Source organism: Acomys russatus, chromosome 6 (genome assembly GCF_903995435.1).
Source record: "Acomys russatus chromosome 6, mAcoRus1.1, whole genome shotgun sequence".
Taxonomy (NCBI): Eukaryota; Metazoa; Chordata; class Mammalia; order Rodentia; family Muridae; genus Acomys; species Acomys russatus.
Genome location: NC_067142.1, coordinates 82,952,602 through 82,977,668, shown reverse-complemented (window position 1 = coordinate 82,977,668; position 25,067 = coordinate 82,952,602). Strand labels below are relative to the sequence as shown.

The 25,067-nt window shown below is 46.4% G+C and overlaps 1 protein-coding gene across 1 annotated transcript in view; it reads right to left on the bottom strand.

Moving 5' to 3' along the window:
- Ush2a (usherin) overlaps window positions 1-25,067 on the bottom strand; it is a 696,795-nt gene that overhangs the window by 33,725 nt on the left and 638,003 nt on the right. The window contains exons 61-63 of the mRNA XM_051148119.1: window positions 18,862-19,089; window positions 13,079-14,595; window positions 8,891-9,212 (exon numbers count right to left, since the gene is read on the bottom strand). Of these exons, the coding sequence (XP_051004076.1) occupies window positions 8,891-9,212; window positions 13,079-14,595; window positions 18,862-19,089 (2,067 nt within the window). The remainder of the gene's footprint in view (window positions 1-8,890; window positions 9,213-13,078; window positions 14,596-18,861; window positions 19,090-25,067) is intronic.

Here is a 25,067-nt window from a genome sequence, read left to right as displayed (position 1 = left end):
TTGACTGAGGGATGCATAAGACCGCATTGGTGTGTGGACATGTCTATGGGAGACTTTCCTGGTTTTTAATTGTTGTGGGAGGGCCCAAGCCACTGTGAGTGGCGCCATTCCCTAGGCAAGCAGTTCTAGAAAGCTAGTGAACCGTGAGCAAGCGCCACCCAGTAAGCAGCTGTACTCCATGCTGTTTTGTATCATGTTTCTGCTTGAGTTCCCGCCTTGGAGTGTGATGGAGTGTGAACTGTAAGCCAAAACAACCCCCTTTCCCCAGAGCTGCTCTGTCACGGCATTGGTGAGAGCAACAGGAAGGGATTTAGGACAAATGAGTTAATACTTGTAAAGTTGCTCACGTATTTCTTCCTGAGCACATAACAAACATCACAGAACTAGCAGTGGCCTTCATCTAATCCTTCCTTCACACGAAAAGACAGGGGAGGGTGTGGCCAGGCTGCAGGCAACCCACGGCTGACTTCTGGGTTCCAGCTACTTAATATGGATCAATAAAAGTGGTGCAAACCCTTATAGCATTCTAAATTTAACCTATTTCCTTCTCCTTCTGTATCTCTCTTCATGCTAGAACTTTGAGAGTAAAGGATAAAGAGAAGCCTGGCTTCCAAAAATACCTTTCTTCTTCTTGAGCTGAGCAGATGGCTCAGTGGATAAGAGTGTTTTCTGTGCAAGTACTACGACCTGAGTCCAAATCTCCAGGACTCACATAAAAAAACTGGGCACAGCTGCCTATGCCTGTAACCTCAGCTCTAAGAGGAGAGGCAGGTAGATCTTGACCGCTTGCTGGGCACCTAACAGTTGGCTTTAGGTTCAGTGAGAGACCTTGACACAGGAAGGTGGAGAACCTCATAGGAAGACACCAGATGTCCTGCTTGGGTTCCCGTATACAGACACATGCTTGTACAACTTGCATGCATACTCATGTGCATGCCCGACACACACACACACACACACACACACACACACACACACACACACACACTATTGTTCTTATATTAACATTTGTTCATCAAATGACATTCTCTAATTTGCCTTATTATCAATTAAAATTTCTCAAACAAGTCACCAAACATAAGCAAAAGAAATATTGGGACGAGCCAATGGGTCCATTAGAGACAGATCTTATTTCTGGTTCCTATTACAAATATGTCTATATGTATCACGGGAAGAACTGTGCGGTTTCCTCGATCTTTATGGGCATCTTAATGATCAGACACAGGAACAGACAGAGAAGTCAGTGGATGAGAAGCCCAGCTTCTCAATGGCTATGGCTGAGGGAATTGGATTTACTCACTTGTTTCCACATGTGGACTTGATGACTTTATTTGACTAAAGTATTTACTTAGAATTTGGTGGAACTACACCATTGGCTCCATGCAATCCATTACAATCGTCAGATTTTTTTCCTCAGTGGCTTTTCAGGCATCAGAGTGGTAAAGGAAAGTCGCTAGGTGCTCCTCTAACCCAGGAAGAATTCTACAATGGAAGTCATTGCTGCATGTGGGCAAGCAATGGGGCAGGCTCTCTCTCCCTCCTCGTCTAATCTCTTTTCCCTTCCTTTCCCCTTTCCTGTGAGAGAGAGAACGGTAATGCCTTCTCATTCTTCAGTGGAATGGTTTGGGTCAAGCAGCTCTTTCATATAGAGCTATGCTCTGTGCAGAGGGCCACCTGTCCAGAGCAGGGCAGGTGTGGCCACGGGGACCTGGGGTGGAACCAGCTGTCTCTGAAGGCGCAGAGCCCCTTCCTGTTCATTCTGCTTTAACCTGGGGTCTCCTACACATGTATATTCAGACCTAAGGTTTATAGATGCAGTATACATAGGCTCCATGGTCTTAACGACTAATTTCCTTCTAGTCCACTTAGGGAGTGTACTCAGGAGCTGGACAATGTGAAGTGAGTTCTCTGAGGTGCAGCCCCAGCCCTTACTAATCCCACTTTAGGCTGTGGTGGAAGCCACTGTTTCCTGTCTTCTCGTCAAGTGTGGTAACTGGTATGCAGTATGAACGTGGTAGGTAAGCTTTGGGGCACTTGAAGAGCCTGATGGTTAACACTTGAGTGTTACCTTGAAGGGAGTTAGTACTAACACAAACACAAGTCTCTGAGCATCCCTTCTAGGGATTATCTAGATTGATGACTGAGTTGGGGAAATTCACTCTCAATTTTGGTGGTACCATGCTATGAGCTGGGCACCCTGGACTAGATAGACTAAAAAGGGGAAAGTAAACTGCATAACGGCACTCATTATTTTCCCTTTCTTGTCTGTGGACGCCATGCCACTAGTCAGCCCTCCCTGCCCCCATATACACACTCTTCCTGTCTGTGGACGCCAGGCTACTAGTCAGTCCCTCCATATATACACATTCTTCCTGTCTGTGGACGCCATGTTACTAGTCAACTCCCCCCCCACACCCCATTATACACACACTCTTCCTGTCTGTGGATGCCATGCCACTAGTCACCCCCACCAACCTCCCCCTGCACTTTTCTTGTCTATGGATGCCGTGACCTCTCCGCCATGGTGGACTTTATCCCTGTGAACCACAAGCCAATCAACTCCCTCCCCTTCAGCTGCTTTGTTTTGATATCTTGCAGCAGCAAGGAGGCAAATCACTAACACAAGAGACTCTATTTTCACGGTCATCCCACAGGAGCAGGACTGTTAGTGAGAAGCCATGAGAGCAGGGACAGTTGCCCATCTGCATTAATGATTTATTTCCAGCAAACAACCAACAATAGGAGGTTCAGTTTCACCTCAAGTGAAATATAGGCCCAGCTCTGCCTGTGTTCAGGCAAGAGCTTCTTCCTCATGTTTCAGTGTGTGTGTGTGTGTGTGTGTGTGTGCGCGCGCGTGCACATGTGCACGCACGTGTGCGCGTAACGTCTCAAGGCAACAAGAAAGGCTGGCAGTGATGGTGGTTTACTAGTAAACAGAGTCCTGAGGGAAGCTGAAGACTCCCCTAGGGCCAAACGGGATGTGCTCATGGCTTAGTGGTACCCCCAAGTTCCCTATCTCTGGGAATTTTTTTTCTGAGGGGGGCAAAGTTTCCTCCATGCACTCAGGCTCTGCTGAATCGGAACCATGGACAGGCGGCATCAGACATTACCAATAAATCATTTAAAATCTTGAGCTGTGGGAGAGGAGGTGGCGGGAGCTCAGTTCTTGTGGGAGAAACTAACCAAACAAAAGCCTCCATGCTGCCCAGAAATACGTTAGTGAGATTAAGACCTAATTAAATGCAAGTCCAAAGCCAAACAGAAGACGTGCTCAATAAGTTGCTGCTAAATGCGATGTAGAAAATGCTTAGGAGAGGGGTCTGTATGGCCATAGCATCAGAAAGCAAGCAAGAAGGCAAGGGGCTGGCACAGAAAATCAGGCTCATGGTGATGGGGGTGGGGCGGTAATGGGCTTGCCGCCTTGTGTGAATGGCCAAGTTGATGACAAGGAAGGATGGAATCGGAGGAGTCCCCCCTTCAGAGCTTCTTGAGCAGCCATTGGTACTGTCTACCACTGGCTACAGACTCACTGGATAGAGCAGAGTTCTCTTCATCTGCTTTATAGAAAAGCTGGGGGTGGAGCACAGGCCTGCTAAACACAGGCATCCTACTGACACACAAGACGTATTCTCATAATGTACCTGATTGTTAAATGACAGAGGAGAGGCCATGTGAAATTAAGTGTCACCCACGTACACAGGTGTAGAGGCAAGAGCTTAACCTCAGCTCTTTTTCTTCAACTACCATCTATCTTTGTTTTGAGCTATCCTCTGGTCTGGGGCTCCCCCAGTAAGCTAGGCTGGGCAGCCAGTGAGCCAGAGGGCACCCATCTCTGCCTCTGCCTCTGCCTTCTCAGACCTTTGGAGGCAAGTGTTCATCACCATGGCTGACTTCTCTTTCACGTGAGCTCTGGAATTCGAATACGGGCTTTGTGCTTGCACTTTACAGATGAGCCATCTCCCCAGCCCAGCTTTTGTGACCCTAACTCTGTTTTCATTTGGAGAACAGAAGTTGTAAGAGGTCGAAGGAACAGGGATCTGTATCCTCAGCAGATGGCAGATGTCTTTGGTGTGGGGTTGGTACTGGCAACTCTTGCCTTGGATTGAAAGCATGTAGCCTTGATGGAGAAAGAGGACCAAGGATGAGGCATGCTTACCCAGAGGGATTCATTTTCTCAGTGCTTAGGAGGGAAGGCGCATGCTATTACAGGTTATGGTTTGAGTCCTATTGTGGCAGGCTTAAGACTGAAAGCAACCTTCTTGATCATTAAGGATTGAGGGTGATAATGACAGTATTATATTGTTGAGTCCTTCTTATGTGTGGTACCTTGTGCACGTTCACTTACATACTGATTTAACCCTAAGGCAAACCTATGTGTTGTACTGAGTCAAACTACAATTTCAGGAACAAGATAAGATGAGAGAGGGACAGGGGGAGAGAGGCAAGGAGGGATGCAGAGATGGAGGGATGGAGGGATGGAGGGACAGAGCAGAGAAATGACACAGCTTTTGGTCTTGCCTTGGGTTGCCATGGCCTGGTATCTAGGCTTTTTCTTGGTGCTGAGGAATTGTTTTCATCTCCTCCCCAGACAAGTAGAATAATTCCCTTGGGTGTAGTCTAGCTCAAACTGTTCCTCTGTTATTGGTTGAACACGGCCTTAATATGATTTTGATGATGTAGGTTTCTACCAGGGCACTAAGGACTCAAAGCTTGTAAGTGAAATAGATTTAATACTTATTTATACTTATGTATTATAATGTTTTTATAAATTTAAGGCACATTTATTAAGTAAGTAAGTAGGTTAGGGTTATAATAAGAGGCTGCTGCTATTTTGGTGATGAAGAGCCACGTGGGAGAAGAGTACTCCCTGAGTGAGGGAAGTCCTCAGAGAATGTATATTGTTGACATGGCTGTGAACTCCAAGGCCTTGGGCTCATAGGACACTGGCAAAGGCATTCCTCATATAGGCCAGGCTCAGGCAAAGCCTTGCTCTGTCCAAGGGCGAGTGTTGCACTAGCTGATCAGTGTGTACAAAAACTAGAAACAACAGCTCCCTCCTCATCCTGGATGCATACAACTTGCACACCCTTCCTGACTCCAGACTTTCTGTACATGTGTCTGTCTGTCCTTTCTGCATTCCCTCAGGGTCCCAGTCAGGGTTCCAGGACTCAAGCTAAGTGGGACGAAGCAAAACCAACAATTTCTTCTGTCTGAAAATGACACCATGGTCTCTCTTGTATTAGTAAAGTTCAAAGCTAAACACTGCTATTGAATGAAGGGGCTTTGGGTCAGGATTTATTTTTGCCAAGTTTCACAGTCTGTAGGTTACATAAGTCAATCAGGAGAAGGTAAAATTAACATGGGGTGTGGTGGGACACTCCTTTAATCCCAGCACTCTGGAGACAGAGGCAAGTGGATCTTTGCAAATTCAAGTCCAGCCAGGGCTACATAACAGGCCCTGTCTCAAAATAAGGAATGAACGAACAAACGAACTAACTAACTAAGTAACTAACTAGTACAGATGTGAATTTCTTTGTATTCTTGTAGCTTACCCTTTCTAGAACTTGGTTCTGCAGGGAAGACATGGTGCTGTCTTCTGAAGGAGCCCCTCCAAATCTACATGTTGAGTCTTAGTCCTAGCACAATGGCATTTGGAATTAGATCCTTCAGAGTGAAGAGTTCCTGTCAGGTGGGGTCCCACAGATGGGATAGGTGTTCTTATGAGAGACTAGACTCTCTCTCCATGTCCTCTTCCTCTTGCTCTTCTCCTCCCTCCATCTCTTACCTGCTTTGTGAGATACAATGAGAAGATGACATTGGCAAAGCAAAGGGCTCCCTCACCAGACATGGCAGCTCCTGACACCTTGACCTTAAACTTCTAAATCTCCAGCGTTGTGAGCAATGATATTTGATATTTAAGTTGGATAGTGTGTGACACTCTGTCATAACAAGTGCAAACTAGAGGGAAAGCATGAAGAAGATAAATTGCCCAAGTATTCTAAAGGCAAGATGTTACCATCTCTCTCCTTCCCCTTCTAGCCCAGCACCTGTACTTGGGGAGCTTTGGTGGGGCCTCACAATACTCTACTGAGGTTTTAACCCATCTGCTTCTAGTGGGGACTCTAAGGGTGCCTTCTGTGTTCCCTTAGCAACGTTCCCTCCATCCTCTTCTTGGAGAAGACCATTGGTTGAGTAGAAAGCAGCAGCCTCCAGCGCACCATGGCTCCTTCAGCCTTAGGACCCAAGACCAGACCGTCACATCAGTGAGTCAGATAAAGTGTCCTACAAGGTTGAGCTGTCACCCAGTCACTGGGCACCAGAGCCTTTGAGTGTGTGGGAGTGCTTATCGCAAAAACCTGTCAATGTGGAGAAGTTTCCGGAGAGCTAATTAGTCCCTGTCAGGATGAGTCAGTGAGAGGGAGCCCTGGCAGGCCCCGGAACTCTGTGGTGAGTCATTGCCTTAAGCGAGAGTATGAATATGAATACAGAATTACCTGGAGCTGCTCATTAGCCAGACATCTCTCCCTGAGGTAAAAGCTAAAGTGCAGGGCTGGGGGCAGAGCTCAGTGTACAAGGCTTGCTCGGCTTGCATGTGCAAAGCCCTGGGTTCCACCCTCAACTCTATAAAACCCTGGCACAGCTCGGGGGGAGGCATACCAGATCCTTCCAGAAGCCCGTGAGAAGACCACTGTCCTAAGTGACTCGCTGATTCATCAAGAGATTTCTGACAGGAATTTGAGGTATAAAGAGTATAGGTCAGCACAGTCCAACTGGGAAGTGCTCGAAGTAGAAAGTGATACTATAGGGAAAAACACTTAATAGGCATGCGGTACCTGTTTAGGCAAGATCTCTTCCTGAAAGGATTCCATGCATGGAGGCATGAGAGCACCCTGATTCCAGCAGACGGCCCTGTATTTGGCACTCATGCCACACACAGAGACACAGACATTCATATAATTAAAAACAAGAATGTAGCCAGGCATGGTGGTGCACACCTTTAATACCAGCAGTCAGGAGGCAGGGGCAGGCGGATCTGTATTAGGAGGCCAGCCTGGTCCACAAAGAGATTCCAGGACAGCCAGGGCTACACAGAGAAACCCCGTCTCAAAAGGCCAAAAGAAAACAACAACAACAACAACAACCAACCAATCAACAACCAAACAAAACACAAGAATGTAACAAAGTATGTCTCCAGTTTGCTCTGCGGCCACTCCTGCATTATCCGGTTAGCTATCTTATTTTAAAGCAATATTTCTGTGGAAACATATTTATATGTAAGTGGGATAAGTAAGTAAATGCTATAAATAGCCTCCCATGTATTTGGATTAGGCCTTGCAACCAAATAGTTGGCACCAAACCAAGAGAACACTCTTGCTTTTAAGAGAGTTTTTAGATTTGTAATTACAAACAGTAAATTTGGATTTATGTTTATTTCTCCAATTCAGGAGTTGATTTACATTTTTGATACCATCTTCCTCGGGCAACTTGTGCAAACACAAGGGTGTCTTGAGACATCCTTGTCATGCATAAAATGTTACCTCTAATCAAATCATCCCATTATTTTGTTGTTTTTTGTTTGTTTGTTTGTTTTTCGAGACAGGGTTTCTCTATGTAGCCTTGGCTGTTCTGGACTCACTTTGTAGACCAGGCTGGCCTCGAACTCACAGCAATCCACCTGCCTCTGCCTCCTGAGTGCTGGGATCAAAGGTGTGTGCCACCACGCCCGGCTATTCATCCCATTAATTTGTATGTCAGACTCCTAGTCATTTTATCATTATTTCTGATTTTTGACTCTCCTGCCTCAGCGTCTACAGTGCTGGGATTACAAGCAAATACCACCCTGGCCGTGTTACTGCAGTGCTGGGCTTGAACCTGGGGAGTTCTGCCCGCTAGGTGGGCACTCTGCCAACTGAGCTGCAGCCCCTTGACAAGCCTTTCAGACTTACTCTTTTTTATTGATGATTTTCCTTAGTGTTTGCCTGACCTTCGTGGGTTATCTATCAGCATGCTTCTTTGCACTGCAAGCTAGAGAAACTGAGTCTGGCTTAAGTAGAAGAGATGCCATGTGAGCCTATGACACTAAGGAGACAGCAGAAAAATAGTGCTGGAAACTGTGTGAAAAGAGACTTTGACTTTGAGCTGAGGGGCAACTCTATCAAGACTTCTAACCTCTGCCTTGGAGACTTCCAAGTCACTGGGTAAAATCAAGCCCCGTGTGAACGTGTGGCTGAGCCCAGCCCTGTGTGCATCACTTGTCTAGGAGACAGTGAGCCACGTCAGATGCATCCTCCCTAGGAAATGCATTGCTGCTGCAGGGATAGTGAGTGCATATCCCAAACAGTCTTATAGATTTCCAGATGTTTTCTGAATATCATTCCCAAGTCTTAGTCTTTTAAGAGCTATGTGAAGTCTTTTAAACACTTCTGATTGAGGGGTGAATTGTTCTTAAACTTCTTTTATTTCCATAGGCAGCTTAGTTACAGCCTTTATCTTTTTCCTGGTCATGGTGACCATCGATGTTTGCCACTATGCTCTAGCTTGATTTGTCACACCTGAGCTATTTCCCCTAGGATGGCTTAAGGAATACTTACAACCAAGGCAACACAGGTAGGAGGAATCTTAATGGTAGAACCATGTCACTGATAAACAGTCCAACTGTAACCCACAGAGAAAGCACGTGTATGTACCAAGGACCAAAAACATGAAGAGGGTGAACGGACAGTCTTCCCTTGCTCCTCGACTACCTAAAACAGTCAAAGGCTGTTACAACCTTCTGCCAAACTACATTTCATTAAATGGCTTTTGGAATCATGAGGAACATTGTAGAAGGAATCCCTGATGGGTGTGCACAGTCTCAGCTTGGATTTCGTAAGGCATACCGAGTTCTTACCTGATACGCATACTCTGTGAAAGGCAGGAGCTCCGAATCCACAAATGAGCTTAGGCTTCCATTGTAGACTGGCAGTGGACTGGATGTCTCAGGCCAAGCCACTATGTGTCTTCTGTACAATTCAAAGCCTATGATTTTCCCATTTGGCTGGAGTGGTCCTGCCCACCACACAGCTACTATGGGCTGGAATCCCCCTGCAGCTGTCCGCACATCCAGATGTGGGGCTGGTTGCATCAGAGGTGGGACCTCTGTGGTCTGGGCAGATGTCCACTCGCTAGAGGCACATCCGAGGGCAGTGCAGGCTTGGACACGCGCTTCATACCTACAGAAAAACATGGTTGAATCACAGATGATTCTTAGATCTGTCTGGGACATTTTTCAAAAGACCACATGTTTTCAGGGGGAAAAGTTTACATTCATTCATATATACGGCTAGATATTAGATAATAACAAAGTCAGATTTTTATGGGAAGTTTTGAGCATTTCCAATCTTCCAGTTTTCAAACTAAAAAAAAAAGACCTTCTTCTGTGTGGTGAGTGTCATTCTTAGTTCTTTCCTAGAGACAAATGGAGTAAAGAAACTCTTGGTCTCCTCTCCTGCATGAAAATTCTGGTGTTGTGAAAATTACTTACTGCTTTGCACGTGTCCCAGACTCCTCTTATCCTGGCAGGCAGGGGCCAAGCTATTCCGGGGAATGTCTTCAAATTCTGAAGGGGCGTTGCCAAGTTACAGTCTCCGTGGTAATGAATCTTCTCACCTGATACCTGACATCTTGAAACAGGTTCCCTCACCTCACACAAAGACCTCTGGGGGCAAAGTTAACCCCCATACACACTAGATTATCCATCACAGAGACACCTTATCACTACCCAGCCAAGCTCTGCTAATCAATTATGTTTTGCCTTATAGCTGGTATCTACCCGCTTGGAAAGGTTAGGTTTCCATAGCAGAGCCTTCCCCAACACAAAGGCCCTTGGTTGGTGCTGCAGGCTTCTGGCTGCTCTCTTCTCATGCCCCACTGACTTCATGACACGCCAACCTTTTCTCAAGAAAGGCTCTACCTTTCTTCCCCCGCTTACTGCCCTTGGGTCTGGTTGTTTCTGCTCCTTTTCCACTTCCTCTCCCTTTGTCACCGCTGTCTTCTGCTCTTGCTTGCTTTCTGTTTTGCATTTTTGCCTTCTTAATTAAGCTTTTCATTTCCTTCGTGACTTTGTGATTGTTAGTGCGAACTGTCAGCTTGACAGGTCCTGGGAATGCCTCAGTGAGGAGCCTTTGGGCACACCTTCCAGGGATGACTAGCCTCTGGGCATGCCTAGGTGGGATCATGTTGATTATGTTCACTGAGGTGGGAAGACCATCCAGGAAGAAGAGCAGGGACTACCACTTCCTGGGGGGGGGGTGGAGTGGGTTGGGTTTCCACACTCAACACAAAAGAGAGAGTGAGTCGGGCACTGCCCTACCTCTCACCCTGCTACTTGACACAGGATGCCACGTGACCAGACGCCCTAAGCTCCTGGCTGCCACGTGAGCAGCTGGCCTCAGCTCTTGTCACTGTGCCTTCTTCACCGTGATTGGCTGACTCATCTGTGAACCTGTATGAGCCCTGCCCCCATTAAGTGGCTTTTGTCAGAGTATTTTATCGCAGCACCGGGAAATGTAAGGAAAGCAGGCATCTTTCATTCTCCTTCACCCTCTGACCTCTCTTTCACGTGTCCACTGTCCTGCCATTGCCAGCTGCTCGGTGAGCAACTGTGTACGGAGGGCCAGACTGATAAACCAACTGTTGGGTTGGTTTTGATTTTCCATACAGGGAAAGTTTTTATGGACTATCTGTGGCTAGTTTTAAAGTTCTAGGTCAAGTGAGGGATGCGACTAGCTTGGTAGAATGCTTGCCTAGAACCAACGAAGGCCTAGCAGTGCTTTAAGTGGGCAGCATTGTGTAAACCTGCAATTCATGCATGGTTGAGGTGGAGGAACGAGGCCCAGAAATTCAAGGCTGGCCCAGGCTACCTGAGACACTGACTTAAACAAACCGAACCAAAAATCTGTCTGTGGTGACAGAGTCCGGTAATTCTAGCACTTGGAACGTGGAGGCAGGGACATCAGGAGTCCAGGATCATCCCTGATATTGTAATGAGTTTAGTCCATAGTGAGCTCTACAATACCCTTTCCTGAGGGCTAGAGAGATGGCTCAGAGGTTAAGTGAGCTGCCTGTTCTTCCAGAGGTCCTGAGTTCAATTCCTAGCAACTACATGGTGGCTCACAACCATCTATAATGTAATCTGATGCCCTCTTCTGGCCTGTGGGTGTATATGCAGGCAAGCACTGCACGCATTTAATAAATAAATAAATGTTTAAAAAAAAAAAAAGCAGGGCATGGTGGCACACCCTTTTAGTCCTAGTACTTGGGAGGCAGAGGCAGGTAGATCACTGTTAGTTCGAGGTCAGCCTGGTCTATAAAGTAAGTTCCCAGGACAGGCAGAGCTACACAGAGAAACCCTGTCTCAAAAAATAAATAAATAAATAAAAATAAAAAAATTAAAAAAATAAAATAAATCTGAAAAGCAATCACCTTTTTTTCTGGTTCTAGAAGTTTGTCAATCTGCTCTTGACTGACCAGCTGGGGTGCCCAAAGGTGGACACATTGCTTTGTATTCTGTCTAGTAAATGTTAATATGATTTAAAACTCACAAAAACAAAAAGGACAGGACATCAATGGACATCGCTTTGATACTCCGTTACATTTCACCGGTGTCACTGTTAAAGAGGACGCTGCCCCTCCATGCATCCTTAGTGTCCTTGCTAGGATTACCACATTAGCCATTTCATGCCTTTATTTTCTCTAGAACAGGTGCTATTTTGACATCTGAGAAGCCATTTTCTCTAGAAATCCTTTTAGATATTGGGGCTCAAAAGGAGGGAAGACAGAAATGATTTTGCTCCTTGTGCTGCAGTCATGTAAAGAGGGAGCTCTGACAGACAGCAGCGCTCCTCACCAACATAGGCTTTTAAATGTCCTCAGTATCGAGAGATAAAAGCCAACTCACATAGCATGTAGATTAGCTGTGCAGAATACCTGAAGAGCTTTTAATTACTGTTTAATATTTAATATGATGCTAAATAATTGCCCTGAGTAGATGCATAAGACCATGAATGCTTCATTCAAACAAAACTATCCACCAGAGATAACCATGGCTAATCTATGCACCAGGACATCATAATTACAGCTGAGTTTTACCTGTGCTGGCTGGACATCAACACTTTTAGAGACTTCAAAATAATTTTTTTAAGTGGCTCTATTCATTTTCCTAAATTTCTCTCTCTCTCTCTCACACACACACACAATGCCTTTTATTACTCTCTTCTGTGGGGATGTCGGGTCCCTGATGTGGCATGGGAGAACGCTCAGAGCTTCTAAGGGCGTTGATGTAGAATACTCCAGTGCATGCCACAGAGGCCGGATCTAGGGCAGCACGCCCTAGGAAAGCGTTGCCATCTGAGCAGTCATGAGTTCAAGACTGAGGGAGTCTCTGCAGTGGTACAGAACTCAAAGACTCCCATATCCCAGGAAGAGGTGCTGGACTTGAGTAAAGGAGGGCTAGCCACTAGAAAACACTGACAAACACTGACACAGTATACTTCTGCCTGATACAATTTAGTTCTGTGTATGTGTGTACTCTTACATGCATGTGCCTGTGCATTTCTCTCTGTGTGTGTGTGTGTGTGCGCGCGCGCGTGCGTTTGGAAGCTAGAGGGTAGCACAGGGTCCTCAGTCACTCTCCACATTATTTTTGGAAAACAGACTCTCTTCCTGAGTCTGGAGCTCACTGACTCAACTAGTTTGTCTGTCTGGTAACCTGACGGTCTTGGCTCTACCCGCCATGTGCCCACCAATATGAGGTTATAGGAACAAGCCCATCTGTTATGTGTGTGCTAGTGGCCTAACTCAGACTGTTGTGTTTGGGTTGCAGGTACTTTACCCACTGAGCCATCTCTCCTTACAGCTTAGTAACTGTTCAGGGCCCGCCAGAGCTCTATTCTCCAGAGGCCGTGAAAGCATGACGTAGTTAAACGACAGTGGGAGGAGTCAGCTTTGTGCATCTTGCTTTGGGAGCCTCATTGGCAGTGACAGACTACAGCAGAAAGGACAGTGACCTGCTTCCAGAAAACCCGGCTTGTCTACTTACCTGTGAAACGGCTTCAGGTGCTTTACTGTGAGTGACCGAGGACCAAAAGAGCTATGCGATGTATTAATGTGCATAGTTCTGATTTCGCTTTCAAACAGCTCACGGATGAAGAGGGTGTAGTTGATGATTTCACCGTTTGTCCTCACTGGAGCGTCCCAGTCCACTAAGATGTCAAGGTCACCCCCAGCACGCAGCTTTGGAGGCTCTAAACCTGAGGGCGCTGAAGGGCTCGTTTGACCCTTGACAAGGGGGCTCATGACACTTCCCTGGCTGTTGGTGGCAGTCACGGAATAGCCATACTCCACACCCGGAGTAAGGGTAAAATCATGGTAGCGAGTTTCTAGCCCTGTAAACACAATGGCTCCATCTCTCCGAAGCTCATAATTTCTGATCTGGCCATGTGGGTTTCTTGGCGGTTTCCATGTAATTTCTATTGATTCTGAGCCTGTGACTTGCAGTATTGGGGGATCCATGTCCTTTGGTGGGGCCTCCATTGTCCAGGTGGATGCCTGCCCACTAGCAGTGCATCCTCCATTCGTACAGGCCACAAGGGAGATATTGTACTGAGTGGAAGGCTGCAGGTTGGAAACCAGAAAGGACAGGCCCTGGCCAGCCTGGTACTCCTGACCATCACATCTAAGCAAATATTTAACAATCTTTCCATTTTGGATTGATGGCGGTGACCAAGACACATTTATCTGGTGGGCGCTGATGGCCCAAAGAACTGGAGGGCTGACTCCTGACGGAGGTGCCTCGGGAGTGGTGATGCTGCTGGGTTCGCTGGTACAGCAGCCAGCACTTGTGCAGGCAAGGACTGCGTAAGAGTAAGTGGAAAAGGGAAGCAACTGGCTGTCAGTGTAGTTGACGGTGCTGGCGCTGAAACTGAATGGATGCAGCACTCCGTTCCTTCTAAGCCTGTAGGACTGGATGATGCCATTAGGGTATTGGGGTGGAAGCCAGGAAATCAGCAGCTGGGGGGGATTCATAGACACATAGGATATCTCTGGTGGGGAGAGGCCTTCTGGGGGTGCCTGCAACGTCCTTACCGCAGTCCAAGCGCTACAGGTGTGCCCTGCAGAATTCCAGGCGCAGATTCTGTAGGTATAGTGCCTCCATGGCTGCAGGCCCGTGTCATTGTACACCCATTCCTCCCCTTCCGTGCCATACTCTGTGAAAACACCGTTCTCATCGGCCTGTGTCGTCTCATTTCCCCAGTCCTCTCTCTCCAAGTGTCTGCGAATCACTTCATAACGAATTATCTTCCCATTTGGGTTAGTTGGCCGAGACCAGTGCAGCCTTACATTGGTGGGCTCCACAGACAGGATGGTGGGAGCCATCTGAGAATCTGGAGGGGCTTCCTCTGTCCAGAGAGGCTGGGGTGTAGAGTGAGCACAGCCCGCTGCTGTGCAGGCCTCCAGGGTCAGGGTGTAGGGAGTGAAGGGGGTCAAGCGCCTGAAGAGGAACTGTCGGCCCAGGCCGGAGTACTCCAGGAGCCCATCGCTGAAGATGTTATACGCCTGCAGGGTGAAGAGGAGAGGATGGCAGTAGAGTGCAGGCATTTAGTCTCTCTAAAACATCGACACCCCTGCCTGATACCAGTGGTCCTACCCCATCAGCATTCAGATGCTGGCTTCAGAAGTGGGATCTGCCATAGTTAATGGAAAGTCAACAGACAACCCTTTCAAAGGTTGGATACAATTTAAGCACTGGGCCCAAGTGCAGACTGTGGAATGCTGGGGCTCACACAGCCCTCACAAGGCTTGAATGGCAGGAAGAACACTCAAATCTCCTATTTATAAACACCCCATGCTTCTGATCTCATCCTGATTAGGGCACATAGGGCTTATCTGAACAATTTGCCTTTCTTCAAACTTCCTGTGAAATGGAATTATATTGCTAGACACCGTTATTACAGGATGTGAGGGTCGAAGATACACAACTACAGCTATATGTCTGTTTGTGTGTAGGCTCACATGTTATACAAATGTATACATATATAGGCACATATATATGTAATACATGGCCACACATTTACATAGTTTTAATAATAACATGGGCAAGAGAAATGCTTTGTTTTCTCTTTGAAGTCATTGAAGAATTGATTGCTTATTTGGTGGTGTTTGCCTTTGGTCTGGGCAAGACCATCTGTGCTCATCACACCCGGAGTCTTAACCTCTGTAGCCATCATTTGTAATTACACGGAGCTGACAAATACTATCTGGCTGGTCCATAAATCTCTATTAGGCAATTATAAAACGGTAACCCTATTTTTCCCCTTTGCATTTGCTCTCTTATTGTCCCAAGTAATTATTCTATTTCGTATCCTTTCCCCATTAACTGCCAGCGTGCTGTCCTCTCCCTCAGAGTTGGTTGTTGGCATGCCCACACACTCCATTGAGAAGCAGATGAAGTCAGAGACGGCCCTCCTGCTACATGTTATCGCCCTTACATTCGTGTGAATCCTGAGTCTTATATTCCTGGTCTCTAACTTACAGAATCTCAGCTTCCAGGTTTTAGCTACAGCCTGGTGAGAAGACATATTGGAGCAGCCATTTTTGTCACTTTCAGCTTGGTGGTCAACAAATTATACAGTTAATAATTTATTATAAAATAGTCTTTGTGGAAGATTATTTTTGTCCACTACAGGCTAACTTAAGTGTTCAGAGAATAAAGCAGGCCAAACTATGGTACTCAGACATTAAGTGTTTAGAATATATTTTCAACTGAATAATACGTTCAATTAGCAATGGCTTTGTTTGGATGTATTCCAGGGTAAACTGAAGAGTATCCATGGTCATCTTGCCTTCTGGATCTATCTATACCAAAGTACCTATGCCTAGTTAAAAGCCACCCATTCAGGGCCATGGTGGTGCAGGCCTTTAATCCCAGCACTTGGGAGGCAGAGGCAGGTGGACCACTGTGAGTTCAAGGGCAGCCTGGTCTACAAGGCGAGTCCAGGACAGTCAAGGCTACACAGAGAAACCCTGTCTCGAAAAACCAAAAACCAAACCAAACCAAACCCAACCCAAACAAAACATAAAAGCCACCCATGCCATCACTCTCCCTCCTTCTCTAAGGACTTGACTCTGACAATTATTCACATCATCTCTTCCATCACCAATTTCCCTCCCTCTCTGGCTATTTCCATTAGTATTTAAGTTGCTGTTGTATCTCATTGATTTTTTACATTAAAGTCTCAACACCCTCATCTCCTGGCTACTGCCCCACTCTCTGTTGTCTGTCCCACCTAAGTTTCTTCAGTGAGTCGCCATCTTCCTTCTTGGCCACCATCTTTTCTGTAAGCCACCCCACTCGGGTGTCCTTCCCTAGCGTGTAGTCTTCATGCCAAGGTCGCGTTGACCTCGCTCCTCCCCAGTCCAGGTCCACTCTTCCATTTGCATGTCATGTGTCATCTCAGCAACATTCAGCATCTTTTCACTTTTGGGGTGCCCTAATCACCTAGCCTTCCCTCGACATCCTTTTTCTCATTTCATCTTCCTCTGGCTTCTCTTCCTCTTTATGACCTCCAAACTCCTCATGCCCTGGGGCTTAACCCCAGGCTCTCTTCCTCATCACTAGCTACAGTCTCTCTGTGGAGATTCTGTCCATCCCCATGGTTTTAAACATGGCTGCCTGCTAGCCGACTGTAGCTACATATCTCAGCAATGGCCTCTTGTGGAGTTCTAGCCTTCGATGTCTGATTACCTGCTTGCCCCTCAAGCCTATTCCTCTTCCCACTTTCCCAATTAGCTGACTCCTCAAGGTCAGAGGCCAGAAGCCAGTCTGAGGAGTCACCAGCTCTCTTTCCTTCATGCCTCACAGCTGGTCCATTAACAAAAATGTTCTCTTTGCTTGACATACATCTCCAACACTCCCATATTTCTTGACTTCACACTTTCCACTCCGATTTGAACCATCTAATTTGAATTCTACCCTGAATTCTCCAACAGGGTCTAAACTCTCCTAGTCTCCCACAGGTCAGGAGTGTGCAGCCAGAGTGAGGAATTTGATCATGGTATTCCTCGGCTTAAAGCCTTCAGTAATGTTTTGCTGAACCCCGAGCAATCTCCCTGTTTCTTGTCACAGCCCACAAGGTTGGGCCCACTCTGCCTCCGGTCTCTCCTAGTGCCATCTTTTCCTCCTTCCCAATGCTTCATCCACACAAGCTTCCTTCGTTTTCTTGAGCACACCAAGGTCACCCCTGCCTCCGGGCCTTGCATTTGCTGCTCATTTTGTCTGGGACATTTTGCCCCCATATCTTCACATGACTGCCTCTGTCTTGTCATTCAGGGCTCAGCTCAAATGTCAACTCAATTCAAATGATTATCCATTTTAAAATAGCCTGAGCAGGCATAATTACATGACTCTATTTAATTTTCTTTATAGCATCATGGTTCTCTGAAATTCCTTTGCTTGTTTATTTACCAGCTTACTGTTTGTGCCTCTGCCTCTCTGTGACTCAACACCATTCCTGCATTTATTCACACCCATGTAAAGGCCTTGACAGCAGAGGCCTTTTCTGTCTTGTTCCCCCTTGAATAAGTGCACAGCACTTAGTAGAAGCTCAATAAATATTTGGTGAGATGCCTATGAAGGGGAAGGGGAGTCAATATTCCGGCTGTCAATCATGTTCAGGAGAAGCTGTCATTGGGGGGTGGAGGATAAACACAGAAAGAGCTCTGATGGGCAGAGAGGGGAAGATCTGTTGCCAGGGAGGGTCTGAGAGCTGAGATTCAGCATTTAGGTCTGCTGCCCTGGAGGAGGGGTTGTCTGATGTCTGCTGGTGGAAAGTGGCTTGCCTCTGAGTCTCTGTTGATGGATACAGGGCATCTAGCTAAGCAGGAAGGCAGCCCAGTGGAAGGCTCAGGAGGTTGGAGCTGGTTCCAGAGGACCCTGGGCTACAGCTCTTATTTCCTGTCCCGTTCTTCTTCCAGGGCTCTGGGGAGTTGGAGTTTAGTCTTAACTGTTTCATGTAAACTTGACATGGGCATCTCTGCCCGTGGGGACAGTGATAGGAGCAGGCAGCAGATACAGCTGCTGTAGTGAAGATTCTGCCATCCTGACCCATGGAAGGGCCACAGTGGGAAAGCCAGAGGAGAGGACTGGTTGGTGAGCTGCTGCCAACCTTGGGAAGAACATCAAAGAGAAGATGTAGGTCTACCTCATGTGGGAAAGGGCTCAGTGCTTCAAAATGTGGACTGTTCATGGAAATTCTGTCTCCTTTATATTCCCAGGTTGTGAGGCCAAGGTCTACAAGTGACATTTTAAAGACTATTTTTTTTTTTCAGGGATACATGTGGGGGTCAAGGGGTTAGTGGACAGCAGTGTCTCTCTTAGGGAATCAGGCAGAGTGTGAATTAGGTAAGGTTTAAGGAAGTTCCTGAGGTAAGGCAGCTCTGGGGGCAGTGAGGTCAGGGCCACTCAGGGTTCAGAGCTTCTGGGACTTGGAGACTTCCAACCCCACTTCATCGTTGGCAATGTTGCCTGAAGCATCGATTTCACCTTTATGAGCCTAATGAAGTTTAGTGGGTCCCAACTACTGGGGTTGATGGGTGGATTAAATGAGGCCATCTTGGCACTCTGCTGGGCCCACGGCAGCCCCCGCCACCTCAGATCCCCCAGCTGTTTTCCACTGATCTAAAATGAAGTGTCCTGAGGAGCCATCAAGGAGAATTAGCCCAGCTGGGAAGCTGGTGTTCTCACAGTGACCTGATGGCACGTCAGGGTTCATCAGTTTAACTGGAAGATGACCAGTGTGACTTCGCACGCTGGGCGGGCTTTACCTTGATCACTCCATTGGTTCTCACTGGCTCTGCCCATTGCAGTAGCAAAGCTCGGCCATTTTCTCTCTGCTCCGCTGTAAAGTTGATCAGCCCACTTGGGGAAGATTCGAAAGTTTTAATCAGGGTCCAGGGGCTTGACACTTCTCCTGCACTGTTGGCAGCTACCAGACCAACATGATACGTTGTGAACGGTTCTAATCCAAAAAGATGGGCCTGATGGCTTGTTCCCTGTAAGAAAGATGGCGGGTTAGGGATTGTTTAGAAGCAGATAGATGCTTCTTCCCAGCTGCTCGGCATGTCAGGACACACGTTATTAGCAACAGTAGCCTAGATATACAACATTGACAAGAGGGTAGGTGTTCTTTTTGCATACTCTTGTCAACATTCTGAGTATATCAACAAATACAGTGGTTCTCAACCTGGGGGTCTTGACCCCTTTGGGGTCACAAATCAGAGATCCTGCATATTAGATATTTATATTACAATTCATAATGTCCACAAAAGTACAGTTATGAAGTAGCAGCAAGATAATGTTATGGTTGAGGGTCATCACACCACGAGGAACTGTATTAAAGGGTCACAGCATTAGGAAGGTTGCGGACCACTCAACTAATATGTGATTTCAGATACAGGTGGAAAAGTCGAATCAGATGGCACCTTTGGATTTTCAGAGCTCGAAACCTACAAATTGCGGTGCCCAAGATAAAAGCTGCATTTGGCTTCATGAATTATCAGTGGCCCCAAGTTGCCTGCAAGAAACTGCAGGGAAGTGTCACCAGGCTAATCAGAAGTCTTTGTGAGAGCCGGCAGGGACAATCCTAAACCTCTAACCCTCAAGGCTGCTTCTTTAGACCCGCCTCTGCCTCCCGGCCTCTCCCACTCATTGTGCTGGTGTGTATTCATATCTTACAAATTTGATAAGACAAACACAAGAAAACAGCAACGAGCCCATTGAACTATAAATGTACAAACACCCTTCGAGAAAGCTGCTATTAACGTAAATGTGAAAGTATTCCCATTTGTTGGAGGCAGCGTAACTAAAACCATGAAATGCGCCCAAAGTGATTGTTATCTAGGCTTTGAGAATTTCGCCTCTGTTGATCTTAAAGAAACGAGGGATAGCAGAATTACTTTTGTTTGTTTGTTTGTTTCTTGCTCACAGAGAGACATTTAACATCTTTTGCATAACTTAACTGGAGCTAAGAATCTTAACATTCTGAAAGGCCCTGGGGTACCCTTGCCAATCTGGGCCGGATGGATATGTCTGTTTAAGGTAGGAATTACGCCTGCAACAGGGGGTAGCAGTGTATGAATGAGTACACACACACACACACACACACACACACACACACACACACACACACACAGGAGACAGAGACAGAGTTTTGAGAGGGGATATTTTCTATTGTGGACCGTAACCTCTGAGTATGAACAATCATGAGTTTGCTTTGGCTGAGTGATGCCATTTACTGCTAACGACACATGTGCTTAGCATGGCTTAGTAGATGTTTAAGTGTGGCATTGAGAGATAGTCTACCCAGTGTCTCTTTCCCTTGGTGGGGAAAGGTATGGAGAAGGAGTTATTTCCCACAGTGGCTGGCTGAGAATTTTGACACAGTCATGAGGTGAGATTTCTCCTTAATTTGGGGCCTTCCAAATGTCAATTTTGAACCTGAAAAAACACATGCAACTAAAAGACCGTAGACATATTCTTGATGCTTCCCTCACATTCTTGGTTTTAAGTTTTGACTAAGCAAGTGCTCTTATTCTGTAAGAAGCCTGGACAGAGACAATACAATTCCCTTTACAGATCTGAGACTTGTGAAGTCAATTTTCGCGTTTCAGTAAGTCCCATTATGATATTACACGCTAACCTCCTGAAATCTTTTAATATTTAAACATTTGCTAAGCGGCCAGACTCTGAAACAAATTTTACAGAAATACTAATTTCTCTTTTTTAAAATATTAAAAGTTAGATCATGAATATTTAAAAACTTATTTCTCCACAACATTGGATTGGTCCTTTAGATAAATATAGCATCGAACCAGGATGACCACAATGAATATTAAATCCGACAATGCTTCCAGGCGTGATTACAAGCATCCTTTTCTGACAAATGATTTCTTTTCTCTGGAAATAGGGCAAACATGGGTAAGATTAATAATGCAAAAAAGAATAATTCTTTGTTCAGAAGATTTGGTAATAGATGCCAATAAAAGCAGAGGCCCCAAAGCGAACTGGAACCACCTCTAACAGATTATGGGGAGGGAAGTAGGCTGCTGGGGCACACTTAGAGACAGTTTTAGTCATAAGGTACTGGAAAGGCATGTGGGCTATAGAGCAAAAGCATATGTACATTGTCAATAGCGGCACCTGCTCCGTTACAGTTTATTTCAGGGCAGAGACTTCCGTTCAGCCCCTAGATGGCAATCCTATCAAACACTTTCCGTACCGTGAGTACTTAGTGATTAACAGCCGGCTGGCCTGTCTTCTGGCATACTCCCGGCAACCAGCAAAAAGAAGTAACAGAACTGATTTCATTATAGATTCTTTTAATAAACATTTATGGCTCAGATACTTGAAAGAGAGCGTATTCAAAACGCCCCTGCCTCAAATCCTCTGCTGTCGGATGTAGAAATGTGGCCTGTGTGTCTTGTGTTCAAGCCCTGCATGCCTGCCACACGTGTTTTAAGGTGTGGCCTCACAAAGGGTGATTTTAACAGCGCTCCTCTTAATCTGGCCTATGCTTACCTTACTACATACGTAACCCCACTTCACTGGGGAGCAGCTCTCTCGCACATGCGTCAACAATCCTCCCTCTTCACCTCCTCCCAACTTATCTCCTTTTCCTCTTTGGATGTTTTTCAACTTGGCATTTTCCCCCTTCTTCCTTCCTCTTTCAATTTCATTACCGTGCTGTCTCCCACTTTGTTTTCCTCTCCTATTATTTCAGTTATTAAACTTAAACTTTGTGTTTTGTTGTTTGAAGCAGAATCTCCTGTGCCCTGGGCTGGCTTTTGGACTTTCTGTGAACAGAGAGTAACCTTGAACTTTAAATTCTGTGTTTGCTCCCGGATTTGAGTGACAGGATGACCGGCACGGCCGGGATGACCAGATGTGGTGCTGGGTCGGAACTAAGACTTCCGGTATTCCGCCCCGATGGGCTCTTTTGAGCTATTTTGGACCATCTTCCTTCTGGGATATCAATTCACTGTCACTTCCCTTTTTCTTAGACCATCTTGTCCATGCTGGTAACCTTTCCACACGTTTTATTCTAGAAGTCTATCTGCGTTTGTTACACAGCAGATGAGGAGAATAACTCAGTAAAATAAAGTGGGAAGAGTTCTCCTGGAACTAATCCTAATCTGCCCGTCTCCATTTAATAGTTCCGGTGAGACTCAGCCTCTTTTTCTTTCTAAAATTTATATGCAGACATGTCAGAGCTGGGACACAAATCAGCGCACCGCGGAAGAGACATGAAGCCAGGACTCTATGGAACTCTCGGCCAGTTGAGGTTCTGATGGCAATTTCAACTACATTTTAACCTCTCAACTCCGCTCCTGGGGACACGCGAAACTACTTGGAGTCTTCAGCAGTCTGACAATTTTACACCATCTCCTCTGATTATTTTTGACGACTTGAAGTGCCCCAAAGGTGGCCAAGGGGTCAATAGGTTTATGTAGGTTGAAAATGATCAAAAATTACCATTGATCTGTAGCTGTCAATAAAAGGCTGCACGGGGATAGTGCCTGCACAAATGTTTAAACTGCAGAAAGCTACCTAACTTAGTCACCTTTGAGTCTATTGATCTGATGATCCAGCAGTTTCCAGAGCTTTCCCCCTGGTCTTTGTGGTGCATTTTCACTAAGCCCATCTACCTCAGCCCTTAGGAAACTTCTTTATGCTGCCCACAGTAATGAAGCCAACGTGGTGAGACTCAGGGGTTTCGGCGCCCATCAAGGAGTATTATGTGCACTTACTACGATTTGGAAAAGGGTTAATCTTCCTGGGCACCATTCACTTCATCCCAACTCAATGGGATTTCTTCTGCCTTTGCCTTTCATTTGCCATTCTCACTTCCTTGGCCCCTTCTCCTAAAACGAATCAGTTCTGGCTTATAAATTCTGACTAGCTGAGGGGGTGCTTTGACACCTCAGTTCTCATAAATGCAAAATCCCAGGGAATAAGTGATTTTGAAATGGCTGGGGAGAGTCTCTATTGGAAGTGTGAGCCATGTCAGCATCAGGATCTTGGTTCAACCCCAGCACCACATGAGTTGGTGCACGTGGTGGTGTGTGTGGATTCCCAGTGCTGGGAGGTAGGGAGGGAAGGATCCTGCACCTGGCTGTCTAGCCAGCCTAGCCCAAACCATTAGCTCTGAGCACAGTGAAAAGACCAAGCCTAGGGAAAAAAAGGTGAAGGCCACTTAAAGTAGACAGCCTGTGTTGAACTCTGGCCTCCACACACATGATCACATGTTTACATCCCCCCCCCCATGAACATGTGCAATGCACAGTTACCATTTGCACAAAGAGAGCTCCAGACCAACCCATATTAAAAATGCCAACTTCAGAGACTCTTTCTCAGCCACATTTTGCTTTCTCACTGTGACAAAATCAAGGAAAAGCTACGGATGGGAGCTGGAGTTTCAGGCTAAGAACATGTCGACCAGGGTCTTCTCTCCTGGCTCCTATGCAGCATTGCCTACAGCCATTGGTTTGGAGAGTGCCAGTCATCTGGGTGCCTTGTCTATGCTCTGTGCTAACAAATCATATTCAAGTTTCCTTAAGCCCAGACAATCTGACCTGTGCATGGGTTCTGCAGGGTCTTTCTTTCTTTTCTTTTTTTCCATCTAGAAAGGTAACATTTGAGTTCCTCAAAGGTTGATCAGTACATTTGCATTTAGCATTCCTCTTGCAAAGTGAAATCAGTCTTAAGAACTGATGTCTTTACTACCCAGTAGCAACGGCTCAACCTTGGGTAATTAAACCCATGGCAAACCAAGCTAAGACTCCCAAGATTGAGATGTGGTGACTCTATCAGAACATGTCTATTGATTTCACACTCGCCATAACTTCACAGCAACCTTCTCTGTCCATGGAGCTCTATGCTGCCGGGAGAAGACACTTATGGGTGTTGACCTACAAGCATGCAGTACTGTTGTCAATCAAAGATCAACCTACAATTCAGGAAAGGAAACTGAGATACACCCTAGTCTCCTGACCTCTGGTTTCACGTGTGTGTGCCGGGTGCCATCACTGTATAGTGAGATGGAGCTGCTGGCACAGTCAGGGAAACATGCAGAATTGTTAGCGAACAGTTTCATTGGTGGCTTTCAGTGGGTAACTTGTGGACGTTGGTTCTCTCCTTCCACCACATGTGTCCCAGTGATTAAAGTCAGGCCATCTGGCTCCACAGAAGGTTCCTTTACCCTTTGAGGCATCTCACTGGCCCCACAGTCTTTAACCATTTTGAAACCTATGCCTGTCACAATTGTTGGCGCAAGAACCTGTGACTGGACAGGTTGCAGGCCCAAACTAAGTGGACGTAGTATTCAGTGGACTCCTTGCTGTATTGTTGTATCCGTAGACTATGTTATCTCAAGCCTCATCAGAGACGCTTCTATTTGTAGCAGATGGAGATTAACACAAAGACCTACAACTGGCCAAGGTGCATAAACAGGAGATTACAAGATGCTTATCTCTAAATGGACTATCTCTACCGTACTCTCTCCTTCCACGGCTGGGAAGACATGGTGGAATAGAGGGTGAGAAGCCCATGGGGACCAGAGGTGCTGAATAAATACAAGGACACAGTGTCTTCCAGACAGGACATGTGAACTCAGAGTCATTAGGACAGCAAGCATAAGCCTTGTGCAATCTCAAGCCAGCCCAAAGCCAGGCATGGAGGGGAGAGGTAGACATGGAGGCTTACCTGAGCTGGGGAGTTACAGGACCAAGGCTCCTGGGAGCGGGAGAGCTAGGTTCCTTTAAGGATATTGCCATTGATAGGTTGACTGCGCCCCCGTGGAAAGCCACACATGGGCTAGCACAGATTGGATCTGATGGGTAGGGGGGAAAAGGAGGACATGGTGTTGCGTGGGTAGGGAAGAGAGGATGGATTTGGGAGGAGCAGAGGGAGATGTGAACATGGTCAAGACTTATTGCATGAAATTCTCAGAGAACCAACTAGAAAACAAAACCAG